This window comes from Haliotis rubra, unplaced genomic scaffold (genome assembly GCF_003918875.1).
Source record: "Haliotis rubra isolate DU_JTF1 unplaced genomic scaffold, ASM391887v1 Scf25, whole genome shotgun sequence".
Taxonomy (NCBI): Eukaryota; Metazoa; Mollusca; class Gastropoda; order Lepetellida; family Haliotidae; genus Haliotis; species Haliotis rubra.
The window spans coordinates 3,039,086-3,053,725 of record NW_025766558.1 but is presented as its reverse complement, the minus strand read 5'-3'; the positions used below and the strand labels follow the sequence as shown (position 1 = coordinate 3,053,725).

Genomic DNA, 14,640 nt, shown 5'->3' with positions numbered 1-14,640 from the left:
AATACACGTGCCACATAGTGTTTTACAGTCAGTATACGATATACAAATATAATACACGTTCAACATGGTGTTTTACAGTCAGCATACAATATACAAGTATAATACACGTGCCACATGGTGTTTTACAGTCAGCATACGATATACAAGTACAATACACGTGCCACATGGTGTTTTACAGTCAGCATACAATATACAAGTACAATACACGTCACATGGTGTTTTACAGTCAGCATACGATATACAAGTATAATACACATGTCACATGCTGTTTTACAGTCAGCATACGATATACAAGTAAAATACACGTGCCACATGGTGTTTTACAGTCAGCATACGATATACAAGTACAATACACGTGTCACATGGTGTTTTACAGTCAGCATACGATATACAAGTACAATACACGTGTCACATGGTGTTTTACAGTCAGCATACAATATACAAGTATAATACACGTGCCACATAGTGTTTTACAGTCAGTATACGATATACAAATATAATACACGTTCAACATGGTGTTTTACAGTCAGCATACAATATACAAGTACAATACACGTCACATGGTGTTTTACAGTCAGCATACGATTTACAAGTACAATACACGTGCTACAGGGTGTTTTACAGTCAGCATACAATATACAAGTACAATACACGTGTCACATGGTGTCTCACAGTCAGTTTACAATATACAAGTACAATACACGTGTTACAGGGTGTTTTACAGTCAGCATACAATATACAAGTATTATAATACGTGCAACATGGTGTTTCACAGTCAGCATACGATATACAAGTACAATAAACGTGTCACATGGTGTTTTACAGTCAGCATACAATATACAAGTACAATACACGTCACATGGTGTTTTACAGTCAGCATACAATATACAAGTACAATACACGTCACATGGTGTTTTACAGTCAGCATACGATATACAAGTACAATACACGTGCTACAGGGTGTTTTACAGTCAGCATACGATATACAAGTACAATACACGTGTCACATGGTGTTTTACAGTCAGCATACAATATACAAGTACAATACACGTCACATGGTGTTTTACAGTCAGCATACAATATACAAGTACAATACACGTCACATGGTGTTTTACAGTCAGCATACGATATACAAGTACAATACACGTGCTACAGGGTGTTTTACAGTCAGCATACGATATACAAGTACAATAAACGTGTCACATGGTGTTTTACAGTCAGCATACAATATACAAGTACAATACACGTCACATGGTGTTTTACAGTCAGCATACAATATACAAGTACAATACACGTCACATGGTGTTTTACAGTCAGCATACGATATACAAGTACAATACACGTGCTACAGGGTGTTTTACAGTCAGCATACAATATACAAGTATAATACACGTGCCACATGGTGTTTTACAGTCAGCATACAATATACAAGTACAATACACGTGTCATATGGTGTTTTACAGTCAGCATACGATATACAAGTACAATACACGTGTCACATGGTGTTTTACAGTCAGCATACAATATACAAGTACAATACACGTCACATGGTGTTTTACAGTCAGCATACAATATACAAGTACAATACACGTCACATGGTGTTTTACAGTCAGCATACGATATACAAGTACAATACACGTGCTACAGGGTGTTTTACAGTCAGCATACAATATACAAGTATAATACACGTGCCACATGGTGTTTTACAGTCAGCATACAATATACAAGTACAATACACGTGTCATATGGTGTTTTACAGTCAGCATACGATATACAAGTACAATACACGTGTCACATGGTGTTTCACAGTCTGTTTTCACTGTGCCAGTACAATCCACCTGCTACAGGGTGTTTTACAGTCAGCATACGATATACCACAGTCAGTTTTCACTGTGCCAGTTCAATCCACCTGCTACAGGGTGTTGGTCAGTGGTTATACACAATACACAAACTATACACAATACCGGTGGTACGGAGTGTGCATATACAATGGACAAGGTTGATATACATTGGATTACTAATTAGAAATTTGATAATCCAATGTATATCAACCTTGTCAATTGTATATACACACTATGCAGCTATGTATATATTCTCCATGTTACAACTCTTTGTATCACTTGCTTGATAACGGTGTTAGTACCTACACAGAAACGTCGCACTCATTGCAATAAAGAAGTTGACTATCTATAGAACTTGGTTTTCCTTCATCTATACAACTTCTAAAATGCCTCTCAAGGAAATATCAAATGAATATAAGCGACATATTTTGCGCTATAATCTACAACGTGATCTAAAGGCCGATTGTTCATGCTTGTCAGACAATCGTCTTAAGCAGTCTAGCTGACAACAGTGGGGCAAAAGAAAAATGAGCTTCACATCATACCGTGCAGGTGGAGAATCGAGTGAGTTTTGTTTTACGCCGCTTTCAGAAATATTACAGCAATATCACGACGGGGAACACCAGAAATGGGCTTCACGCATTGTACCCATGTGGGGAATCGAACCCCGTCTTCAGCGTGACGAGAGAACGCGTTAACCACTAGGCTGCCCCACCGCCGGTGGAGAATCGATCCCGGTCCTTCGACTTGAAGGGGCAACACTGGTGTATGCATAATCATTCGTTGCCATGGAAAACAAGTACATTTATGTACAAAATAGAAAAACATCACATCAACAAAATACATCGTAACGTGGTAATAGCCATTTAATGGGTTCTGAAAACTGACGTACGGGCAATTAGTCATGTACAGACAACAGCAACACATTGACATATTTCTCGGACCTGCTCAACTAAAACTTCTAAACGAGCGCTGCTGACGTTGCTTATATATTCGTGAAGAAGTCTTTGATTTTTTTCGAAGAGAACTTTGGCCCATAATTGTAAACCAAAAGCTACTGTGTTCTTTAATCTGATTGGTTGAAAAACGTGATCAAATGGTATTAGATTCCCGGAAATTCGCTGCGTATTAATACATACAAACATCGCTCACACCATTGTATTGTTACGTCGTCACAAATGAGCAGTTCCAGATGCTACCATGGGAGACAGCCGAAACGGCCGTCTGATGACATTTCACTGCTGTACCGGTACTCGATGTCAATGAGTGCAGACACAAAAACGTGTGTGAACCTTCTGGTTTACTTTTGTGTTTACAATGTCGATAAGCATCATGTGTTGGCCAATTTCCGGGTGTTATTGAGTATTTGAAGCACGGGAATATTATTCCCGTGCTTCAAATACTCAATAACATGGCCAATTTCCGGGTGTTATTGAGTATTTGAAGCACGGGAATACTCAATAACACCCGGAAATTGGTTAACACATGATGTTTATCTCCTAAGTCGCACTCAATATGGCGGCCATGTTGGCACGTTTTGTGGTTCAATGTGCAGAGAAGTTCCTGGACACAAAGTATGGACATTTTGAAAGCTCTGGAGCTGATAGTTCGAGCTCGGCACATTTTTGGAGCAAAATACTCATAAAACAGTTGAAAAATATAAACACGTTCAACACGACGTAGCTGCCAAACGGTGCTTTTTAGGCACTTGGGTACTACACTTGAAATAGAAAGAAACTGGATTCTACACCTTCACCAGAAACGTGGTAGTCATTGGACATGTAGTGTCGGAGATTATTGCTTTGGAAATTGAAATGTTTGAATACATTTTGAATTATCTGCCCTTTGCTATTGAGCCAAGAGCCTTGAATCTTTTGCACAAACAAATTCAGCACTGTGGGCACCTTGAGTATTATTTAAACTGATTCTGAGCTCTAGTTTAGAAGCTATGTTTGGTACAAATATGGCGGAATAATAAATGATGATAATCCGAACGATTACAATAAGTTTCCCGCCCTAGGAGACCTAAACATCTAAATTGTTCAACTTTGATAAAAAGAAGAATGGTTTTGAATACCTTTGGAGTCACCAATCAGTTGTATTCAAAGCGGAATAATACTTATATACTTTTATCATCCACAATAAGTAACACAGGTTTTCGGTTTTAGCAGGGAGACTATATAACTATTATCCCTGGTTTTAGCAAATAATAATCTATTTTACTTTTCAGGCGCTGAGCTGACAACAACGACAACCCCATAGCTCAACCAAGGGGAAGTAAGCACGCAAAGTAGAAGGGCGCATGCGTCAGTTATCGGAAATGCTGTAATTCCCCGCGAAACTGTCAACAACAAAGTGCCGACCTATTAGCTGTTGCACATTTTGATCATGCCCAAGCGATCCAACCCCTTTGGTGAACAGTCACCCTTGCAGCTGAAAACACATGTGGGTCAAAAGGAGGTGGATCTCGGCGTTGCACAAGACAAACTCATGAAGTCTGTATACGGTACGTATTTAAACATGCATCGGCAGTAATTTCTCGACGTCAGTGTTTAGAATTCCAAAACCAGTTAATGTTGGGATGCCAGCTCTCATAGGTTTGGTAAAATCAGTTATCAGTTCCACATTATGCATCCTGAGATTCTTTAGACGATGGCTGAATCTGCGAAAGAGGGGGGACATGATCATGATCATGTCCTTATAATGAGGCTGACGGGATCATGGCGGCACAGGTACTGCAGGTACAGCGGGTGGCCACAATATTACGTACATTGTCCATATTTTTTAGTAAGTTTAGATCGGAGTGCACAAACAGTTTCACTGGTAGGGCGGGTGCCCAGTCGCTGTCATGAGAAGTTTTATTGACAATGGAAATCGGGAAGAAAAGTTATATAAAAAGCAAACAAACATCAATATTATTTACCCGAGATCGTTAATACCACTTCAGATGCAAAATCAGTTGCCTTTATAACAAAATATAGCAAGTGAAAATTCAGTAAGATCAGTCGTCTGCTGGACAGGCAATATATAAATAGGAAGCCACATGATCACAACGCTCCCTCGCAGTGCGGAGCAAAAAGTATGGCTCATCCTCGAAAACCCATACAAAATACCCGAATGTTACGAGCGGCCACTGTTTCGCCAATACGATGTCATCAACGCTATTTTTGTAGGAAACGCTTGATATTTTTGTGTGAAATAGATGAATATATCCTTTATCACTCGAGGTTAGTAAAATAAAAACTTTAAATGATATTACAAATAAAAATTACGTTTTTGTCTTACATCGTCGAAAACACCTGACACCGGGATATGTACCCGAGGTAACCACGGTGCGGTACAAGGCCTTTGGATCGGTATATATAAAATAACGGCTGTCCAGCAAAGAAATGGGTAAGAGTTCCACCCCGTAACCCATTCTATTTATATTAGGATTATTTAGGGGGGGTTATTTAGGAGGGGTTAGGGTTATGTTTAGGCTTTTTATTAAAAAGACTTCGGCCTATATTCCTAGGCATAGAATGATTAAAACAATATGCAGGTTACAGAGGGAAATCTTTCCAAATGATGGTATGAAAACCAATTTTTTTATTGCATTATGGTACACCTAATCGAAGGCAAAATACCGCAGTTCAACTAATATCATGGTATACCGTTTCACCCCGAGGTACATTAGCCAAAATCAGAATACAGAGTGGTAGACAAAGATGAGTCAACTCCGTTTACAAGTTTCCTTGACTGAGCATGGACTTTCTGGATCAGATACCCGTGAAGATCCGGGTTAAAATGAATCTTCAGTAACCCATGCTTGTCATAAGAGGCAACTAACGGGATCGGGTGGTCAGGCTCGTTGGCTTGGTTGACACATGTCATTGGTTCCCAATTGCGCAGATCGATGCTCATGCTGTTGATCACTGGATTGTCTGGTCCAGATTCAATTATATAGCTGGAATATTACTGAGTGCGGCGTAAAACTAAACTCACTCACTGTGGATCAGAGCTGTTATACTGTTCTCAGAGATGCATTCCACTCTGTCTTATAAAAGTAGAGCATGATGTGTGACATACGTAAAGTACTATTGCTGTTGTCGGGGGCTTGTTGACACAGGTACTACAGATATGTACCCCATGTGTGTTTCTGTATACAGAAATTTACCGTAAACAAAGTCAAATACTGACAATGTACCCTGTACCCTTAGTGGGGACAAGCCCATATTCGTCAACCCCAAACCAAGACGGGTTCATGCTGTACTTCCCTTTCACTTGATTTTTAAAGGTATCGTGAAATATTTGTCATTGTGTATGCTCGTTTCTTATAAATGTAATAACCCGTGAAGATCCGTGATAGAACAGGTCTTCAGCGACCCATGTTGTTGTAAAAGGCGACTAACGGGATCGGGTGGACAGACTTGTTTACTTGGATGACACATGTCATTGTATCCTCATTGCATAGATTGATGCTCATGTTGTTAATCACTGGATTGTCAGGTCCAGACTCAATTATTTACAGACCGCCGCCATATACCTGTAACATTGCTGAGTGGGATGTTAAGCAACAAACCAACTATAAATGTTATCAAATGCATTTTGTACAATAGTACGACAGTTCCGTTCAAGAAAATAGTGCCGAATGGATGCATCCTACGATGCATTTCTGTATTATGATTTTGGCTACTGTGTTTTCTCTGACAAGAAAAGTACCTTCTTCATTACTGTTTAATCCCACCTAAGCCTACCTAGGGCTGTAAGATGATTTGCTGGCAGACGCAACTATCTGTAAGGACAGTGGACATAATCTTTGAGACAATGTTTATACAACTATACCAAAGGGCGCGTGTTAATTAATTTCATCAGCCTGAATGAGCAGACGTAAAGAATGGTGGATCATCAGATGCTGTTATCTGGAAATATCCAGACTCCAGGCGTAAAATCAAACTCACTCACTCATGTGAAAATGTCATTGCAACTGACTAATGATGTCATGTGAAAATGTCATGTCAATTGACTAATGATGTCGTGAAAATGTCATGTCAATTGACTAATGATGTCATGTGAAAATGTCATGTCAATTGACTAATGATGTCATGTGAAAATGTCATGTCAGTTGACCAATGACACTAAAACCACACTTTTGATTTATTTGAAGACATAAACTCAATCAACCCTCACAAAGTTGCAAACAATATGATTACTCCTTGCCGGTTGTCATCCATGTTTGATAGTATTAACCAACACCTGTTTATTTGTCATCATTCACTTGATGCTCAGTGAATGAATTTATAACAGGCACAGTTAGTAGTAACACAACCTCTTTTACCCGACAGAGGTTCCAAAAGCTTGGCATATCTTGTGTCCAGGGGTAATTACTCAACCTTGTAAAACCAGGTCTGATGTTACAAATGTATTATATGTTATGTAATATGCACATGGAAAGAAAAGGAATTTAACAGTTGACTTAAAAACAACATTGATCAAAGGATTAACTAATCATATATTGATGGATTAATCACTTGTCTTGCAGAATGGATTTGTCAAAAGTTAGTGTTAGTGTATGTAGGTTCACTAACACAGCCTGAATACAGCCATATACTATCGTAAAATACCTGTGTAAAAAATGTCCTTTCTTCAAATGTTTAACCAACTTTTATCGAGTGCTCGCTGTTGTCTAGCAAAAATTATTTTAAAAGATTTGTTGACATCATGTAAATAGTTGGCACGTGTACTTTCTCGGCTGACCAGTGAAACATTATGCCATCTGAAAAACCTGAAACAAAGTCAAGTGACCAGTTGAGAACCTACCATGAGTGCCCCTTTGAAGTTTACACTGATTTCAGAACAGCAGTAACGCCACTTTTCTACCTCATAAATGAAATTTGAACAAAAAATATTACATTTCAGAGAAAACAAGAGACATTTTGTTCAAGGGATCCCAAAAGGCTTTCACTAAAGATGTCGTCGTTGACGCCAATGACAACATGATGTGGCAGGCCTCGGGAGAACCGACGTCATCGTGCGGCCTGCTGCCAGGTCAAATGTGTCTTGACCAGAGTGGTCAGCTGACCACGCCTACAGCTAAAAGTGAAGAAACGGAGATGAGGATGACGACAGATGAGGACATGGCCGTGGGGATGACCGACTGTGGCGACGTCAGGACACGACTTCCTGGTCAACTGTGTCTTGACCACAATGGTCAACTGGTGTCATCAACCGGGGTTAGTGGGGATAAGTCCGAGGACTCAGGTGCTCCTGGATTCTCCTTCAAGAAACAATCAACATTTCCGTCTTTAAGCTTAAAACCAAAAGGCAAGCTAAATATTTCAATTGTAGGGTGTCTGGTTTGTCGTTTTGTTTCTATTTTTCCACATTCTGTGTTCTGTAATGCACTGTTCATTCACAAAGTTAATTATAAAATTCAAACTTCATGTTTGATTCCCACCATGCACCCTACCCATCCTTGCTGCTTGTTTTTGGCATTAGTGTAGCTATAACACAGTACTGATGATACTCAGTTTTTTCATGTACTCTCCAAATGTTCATAGAAACCTTATGTTGTGACTTTCTGACATGTTGTTCAATGAGTAAGTTAAAGTTCGCATGATAGACATTTTGACATGGAGCCATTGTTGTCAAAAAACTTCATATTTCCTCAATGAATGACATCAGCTTCTACTGTGAGCTTCTGTATGTAGGCAGTCTAAGTAAACTTAGGCTCAGTATTATTCGTTACACTCCTATGCTGAGTCTAACAAACCCCAGTAGAAGGTCGCGTCAGCTAACCTTTTGAATTAACCAATCAGAACACAGCTTACCAAATCGCGAAAGTTAACATTCTCACATACCATTTGACCTTTTACCTCGAAAACTTGAACGATTCCAATCGCTTCCGAGTGTTACACATGGAGGACGCATTATTCACAACAGCAAGTAAACAGTCGCTGAACAAAGCGTTTTTGTCGGTATTCCAGGATGTCATCTTGTGGAAATATAAGCTAATAGTAACCATATCATCAGAAACCCCTAAGCGTATATACTTAGTGATCAGTGTCAGCAACCAGGGAAGAGAAAATAAAAAAAACGTTTTGTAAGTCCTGCCGAACCCTATTATAGTAGCCGTTGTCTTATTGGTTAAGTCTGCTCACATTTGATTGGACGGTCAAAGGTCGCTCAAAGATAAGCTGACTCGACCTCTACTAGGGTTTGTTAGACTCAGTATATATAGCAGTGTAACGAATAATACTGAGCCTAAGTTTACTTAGACTGTGTATGTTTCAAACAATCAAACAGAAGGCATCATATAGTAGGACAATATTATAGTACCATTATTGGTCTTGAAGAGTGTCATTAGCATACCTGTAAGCGTTATTTGAAAGGTGTTTATAACACAGTTATATGTTTGAAATAAATCCCATTATGAGGTCCTGTTCTTGACAGCAGTGTTAAAAGTACCAAAGTACAGAACCGTAACCTAATTTCGTGGATAACCTTGATTCATGGATTGCGGTAATCCTCATTCTATCTCGTAAATTAAGTCTCGTATGACGTCACGATGCGGTACTTGTGGTGTACACAGTCCCACGCCTCGCTGACAAAAATGTTCCGAATGTCTGCATTACACGTAAATACACTAAATCTAATTGTCCAGCACTGAGATAAATAGCCCAAGATCACTAATAAAACTAATACCAAATTTTGTTTTTACAAAATATCAAGTAAAAACGATACCGTTAGCACCAACCTTCTCACATCTCGTCGTCTGCTTTCCTAGGGGTCAATACTTATTGCAATGGACTGTGATCCACGAAACAAGGTGGCGTCACATTTTGTGCTCACATGAATGGGTGATACTTGCAAATGGCTTCAGTAAACAAACGTTTCATTCACGAGTTGAATATAAGGCATTTTCAATTTTTGCTGAATCAATAAATATAATAATGAGTATACAAAATGAAATCGTGCATTTAAAATATGACTTTCAACGCATTTCCCTCATATCCACGAATGAAGGTTACGTGAGTGTACATTGTTTTGTATACAAGCGTCATGCCTCAAGCCTCCGTGATGTCAGGACAGTGGTTATTCCCATGCACATTACACTTTTATCAGTGGAGTAGTTGTGAGAATAAGGAATAATAAGTATTTTGTTTTATTCCCAAAATGCCTGAAGGAAGGATAGTTAAAGTAAGCGTCACTTTCAGAACAATGACATGACAGATATTACTATCCCCTGGCATGAAGTGGGTGGGGGATATTGGTTTGAACCCCGTCAGTCTGAGATGATGGGGACAGATTTTCTCAAAAGACATTATAGATAGGGAAACCAAATTTGGTATGTGTTTACAACATATGAATGCCTTGATGGAGTTTGTAAAAAGAAACAGTGTTACAATGTCATACAGAGTTATGGCCCTTGTCATGTGTTTCTTGACTTCATGCATGTTACTCCCAATGGGGACAGATTTTCTCAGAAACCATTATAGGAAACCAAATGTATGTGTCTTCAGGAGATGAATGTTATAGTGGAGTTAAAAAACACAAAGCAAATAGGAACAGACCACTGTGGCGGCAGATACTGATGACCATGTCTTCTTGTCTATATCTGTGTTGTGTCTGTGAGCATTATCCATGGTACATGGGTGGCTGAAATGGAAGAACTAGTCAACATGTAACCTTAAATGTACAGATGTCACCCTAAACATAATTTTTGTGTGTAGCTGGTCATGCTTTTACAAGGCAAAAGGCAGAAATGTGTACATTTTCTGTCACTTGTTGGTGTGGAGAACTAGTTCAGAATTACAGCCTTCAAAATCTACTGGTAACTAATGACTATCAATAGTATCATCAGTGGAGTTTTACTCATCAGTCTCAGCACAATATAAGTAGTCTCAGGTAGACATTCTACTTTAGTCAAAACCATCAGTTTTGATGTTTTCTTGTCCTCCTTCCAGCTGCATGTGTCAACTGTCGTACCACTGGCCCACGTGGAACATTCATGGCCTGCAACTTTTGTGAGCAGGTGAAATGTCCCTCTTGCAGCATCAGGTGCACCCAGTGCGGGGGGGACTTCTGTCGGCTCTGCTCTGTGCTCAAGTAAGTGATCCCCAGCAGAACATTTCACTTTCAGATAGAACACAGGTGTGAACCCCGACAGGATGCTAGTGAAAAGGACTAAGATGGGACACGGTTGACAGTGATCCACGGACAAAACACTTCTGACAGTGATCCACGGACAAAACACTTCTGACAGTGATCCCCGGACAGAACACTTCTGACACTGACCTTCGGACAGAGCACAGGTGACAATGACCCTCGAGCAAAACACTTCTGACAGTGATCCTCGGACAAAACACTTCTGACACTGACCTTCAGACAGAGCACAGGTGACAATGACCCTCGGACAAAACACTTCTGACAGTGATCCTCGGACAAAACACTCCTGACAGTGATCCTCGGACAAAACACTTCTGACAGTGATCCTCGGACAAAACACTTCTGACACTGACCTTTAAACAGAGCACAGGTGACAATGACCCTCGGACAAAACACTTCTGACAGTGATCCTCGGACAAAACACTCCTGACAGTGATCCTCGGACAAAACACTTCTGACAGTGATCCTCAGACAAAACACTTCTGACACTGACCTTTAAACAGAGCACAGGTGACCATGACCCTCAGGCAAAACACTTCTGACAGTGATCCTCGGATGCCCTATTGATGCGAGTTGGAAACCTGATGTACTACTGTACCACAGTGACAATCAACATCCTGTGTAGATTTGTATATGCATGTGTTCAGATGGTGATGTAAGATCTTGAAAAATCTGTCCACAGTTAATTCAGTGTCACAGAGTTTTTCCATTTGTCCACAGTTACGATGAGGCAGTTGAACGACCCTTCTGTCTGAACTGTTCCTGAGAAGGGTGTTGGCAGTGTAGTCCTCTTAAAGTGATGTCCGGTCTCTCTCCAAGATGACAGTGAATACAGAGGTCATCCAGGACTTTGTCCAAGAGTTCAGCCAGCCAGACCCAGCCAAATTGACCAAGTGGAAGAAATTAAATAAACCTTCTCAAGCCTGGTAGTGGAAAAAATATGGGTTCAGAGTCTATAATCTTCAAATGTGATTATATTGACCAGAGTTGTCCAGTACATTGTGCTTTAACATTGCAAGTGTTCTTTAATTGTAGGGTGGTAGCTCAAGACATTTACAATTTGAAGTAGGCAAACCCATGTAAAGTATGTTTTCTGCCAAAATACATCTTATAAGATGCATTATAATTTTTAAAAACACCCTTGTCATAATTCAATTAAACAAATGGAAGGTCCTTATTAATCATTACAAACTCATCATTAAGTTCCTCAGGATTAACTGATTTTCGCTGCAGAGGGAGTATACATGGCACGTCCTTGGAAGCTGTGATGCCTCTAAATCTTGGTGCTGTGATATGCGTTGAAGGTTCTGCATTAAGGTTCACTGCTAGTCATGGCACAGTGAAGACTGTTCACAGGATGGCCGTAGTTATCTCCCTTTGATGCATTTTTGAGTTTGTTAACTAGTCCAAGAGGTCATGTTCTGTTCACAGGATGACTGCAGTTATCTCCCTTTAATACATTTTGCATTCTGGTTTACTAGTCCAAGAGGTCATGTTCTAGCACACCAAAGCATGTTTGATCTGGGCCCTGCTGCAGAAAGTACATGTTAGTTGTAATTCCCATACTTTAACATAGACTTACAATTGTTGTAGTGCTACAACCTCTTTGTGCAACAGGGTCTGTTTAGTAGTATCATTGACTAGCCATTGATGTATTTATATGACAGCTTTAAAGAATCACCAAATATTGCTAAAAACGGGCGGTAGACTTCCCTTGAGAACCTTGATGACCGGAGCCATTGTTGTGCCTCTGTCCTTAACCTCTGTTTGCTTCCCCCCTCGCTGTGCATAGGGAGTGATTGGGCCGTTGGTATGGAGCGAAACGGCGATGTTTCCCACCTTGGAGTATGTTCCTCTCACCTGAAAGTTTACTGGTTAAGTGTTTGGAGTCAGTAATGTCCTATATTTTCTTACCTAACTCATCCCCAAACAAGTTTGCTGTCGTAACGACAGCATTTGGTTGGCACAGTCTTTTGTATGGCCCACTCAAGTCTGGCTTGAAAGCTTCCCTTCTTTTCTGATTTGTGTCTGACAAAGCTGCAATCAGCAAACGAAGGGCATCTTTTGATTTTGTCAGCATAGCCTTGGGATCAACTTCTTTCTTGGCTTCAAAAGCGGCCATGATTTCAATCATCTGCACGATCGGGACAGTTGCTTTAACAACAAAACCCTGTGTGTACTGAGCTCTCACATCTTGTGTCCTTGGTCGTGCCTTTGCCTCAGTCCATATTTCCTCGTTAGCTTTCGTTACCTGTAAAGTAGGACAGTTGCTTGGCTGCTTGTATTTCTCCATAATTTCTTTCATCTTCTCGTGAACTGGGGCTTTAACAAACCTGTTCTCAATAGAAGTGGCCAGATCTCCGTGTATACTTTCCGACTTGGATTCATCTTCATTGAAGAAGTCTCTCAAATATGCCACTAGTCCACTGACACTAACACATTCATCCTCCTCAGCTTTGTTCCCGGATTTGGGGTTTGCATATCGTGACAAGTCACTTTCTAATAAGTCCATTTCAGCGTCAGAAACTTGATCCGAATCTGACAAGATTTCACTGTCCTCGTTTCCGGTAACATGGCGGCTTGATGTTTGTTGACAAATGTTCGGCTCTTTCCGTGACTTTCCAGGCGATTCTCCACATTCTCCGAACATTTCATTAAAAACAACCATAGCAGCCCCAAACTGTTGCTTGGTGTCAGATTGCACCTTTGTGTCTCCAGTAGAGCACCTAGTAACGTTTGTCCGACATGACTTCGCTTTGACCAGCCAATGTAGGCGGCCTGACACTGTCTGTTTCACTGGCTTCTTTAGTCAAAGTTGAAGTTCTGTCTCTTGCATATTGACTGCACTGGGTGTCTGATTTAGAAGAACTTGCCTTGCTTTGCGCAGCTGCAAAAATGTTCTTACGATTCGGTTTGCCTACGAAACCACTGACTTAACAAGTTCAGTCTTTTCAGATGGACAGTCATCAGTGCCTGTTGCTGGCATCGCCATTTTGAACTTTGACCTTTAGAGCCAACCACGACCAGCGGTCGTCTTGGTCAGTTACCTTTGTGTAACTCCCAATTTAGTCAGCTGCAAAAGTTTCTCTAGGCACCAAACAGCGTTGTGGTATGTAGCAACTGAAGGGATTCACGTTCTCAAATTAGTTAAAGTGATTTCTTCTCAAGTCAACGAAAGTTTGCGTATGTAGACTAAAACGCAAAACTGATGGCTAAACGCAATTGCACATCTCACGTGATCCTGTTTCACGGAATAGTGAGGTGGAATCACCAAGTATTGATTAAAATAAAATGAATTATTGTTAATGTGAGTCAATGTAAAATATGAACTGGGCTTATCCATAGAATTGGATTCTGTCTGTCATAACCGTGGTGAATAGATGTATATTTCTCAGTGAAATATTTACGTGGTATAATCTTCAGAATTTTGTTCTGATAGTGCTTTGGTATCAATTTACTGATTCTTGAAATGAAGACATACATTGATGTCCCTAAATTATTATATATAATTTTGTATGATGCCCTAGTATACAGTGAAACCTGCCAACACCGACACCTGTCTAATCCGGCACACTGTCAAAACCGGCATAAAATATTGGTCCCGCCATTCTACAACGATATTATAATCACTAAAACATTGTCTAACTCGGCA

At 40.1% G+C, this 14,640-nt stretch overlaps 1 protein-coding gene across 1 annotated transcript; it reads left to right on the top strand.

The window, feature by feature from the left end:
- The first annotated feature begins 4,155 nt into the window (after positions 1-4,155).
- LOC124279438 (apoptosis regulatory protein Siva-like) lies at positions 4,156-12,679 on the top strand. Its single transcript, XM_046715266.1, has 4 exons — positions 4,156-4,347; positions 7,740-8,144; positions 10,787-10,928; positions 11,709-12,679. The coding sequence occupies exons 1-4, from the start codon at positions 4,230-4,232 to the stop codon at positions 11,752-11,754; spliced, it is 711 nt and encodes a 236-aa protein (XP_046571222.1). The 5' UTR covers positions 4,156-4,229; the 3' UTR covers positions 11,755-12,679.
- Positions 12,680-14,640: the final 1,961 nt, after the last annotated feature.

Coding starts and splice junctions, on each gene's coding strand:
- LOC124279438 (XM_046715266.1), top strand. CDS start 4,230: ATGCCCAAGCGATCCAACCCCTTTGGTGAACAGTCACCCTTGCAGCTG. Junction 4,348..7,739: donor ACTCATGAAGTCTGTATACG/GTACGTATTTAA, acceptor ATTACATTTCAG/AGAAAACAAGAGACATTTTG. Junction 10,929..11,708: donor CGGCTCTGCTCTGTGCTCAA/GTAAGTGATCCC, acceptor ATTTGTCCACAG/TTACGATGAGGCAGTTGAAC.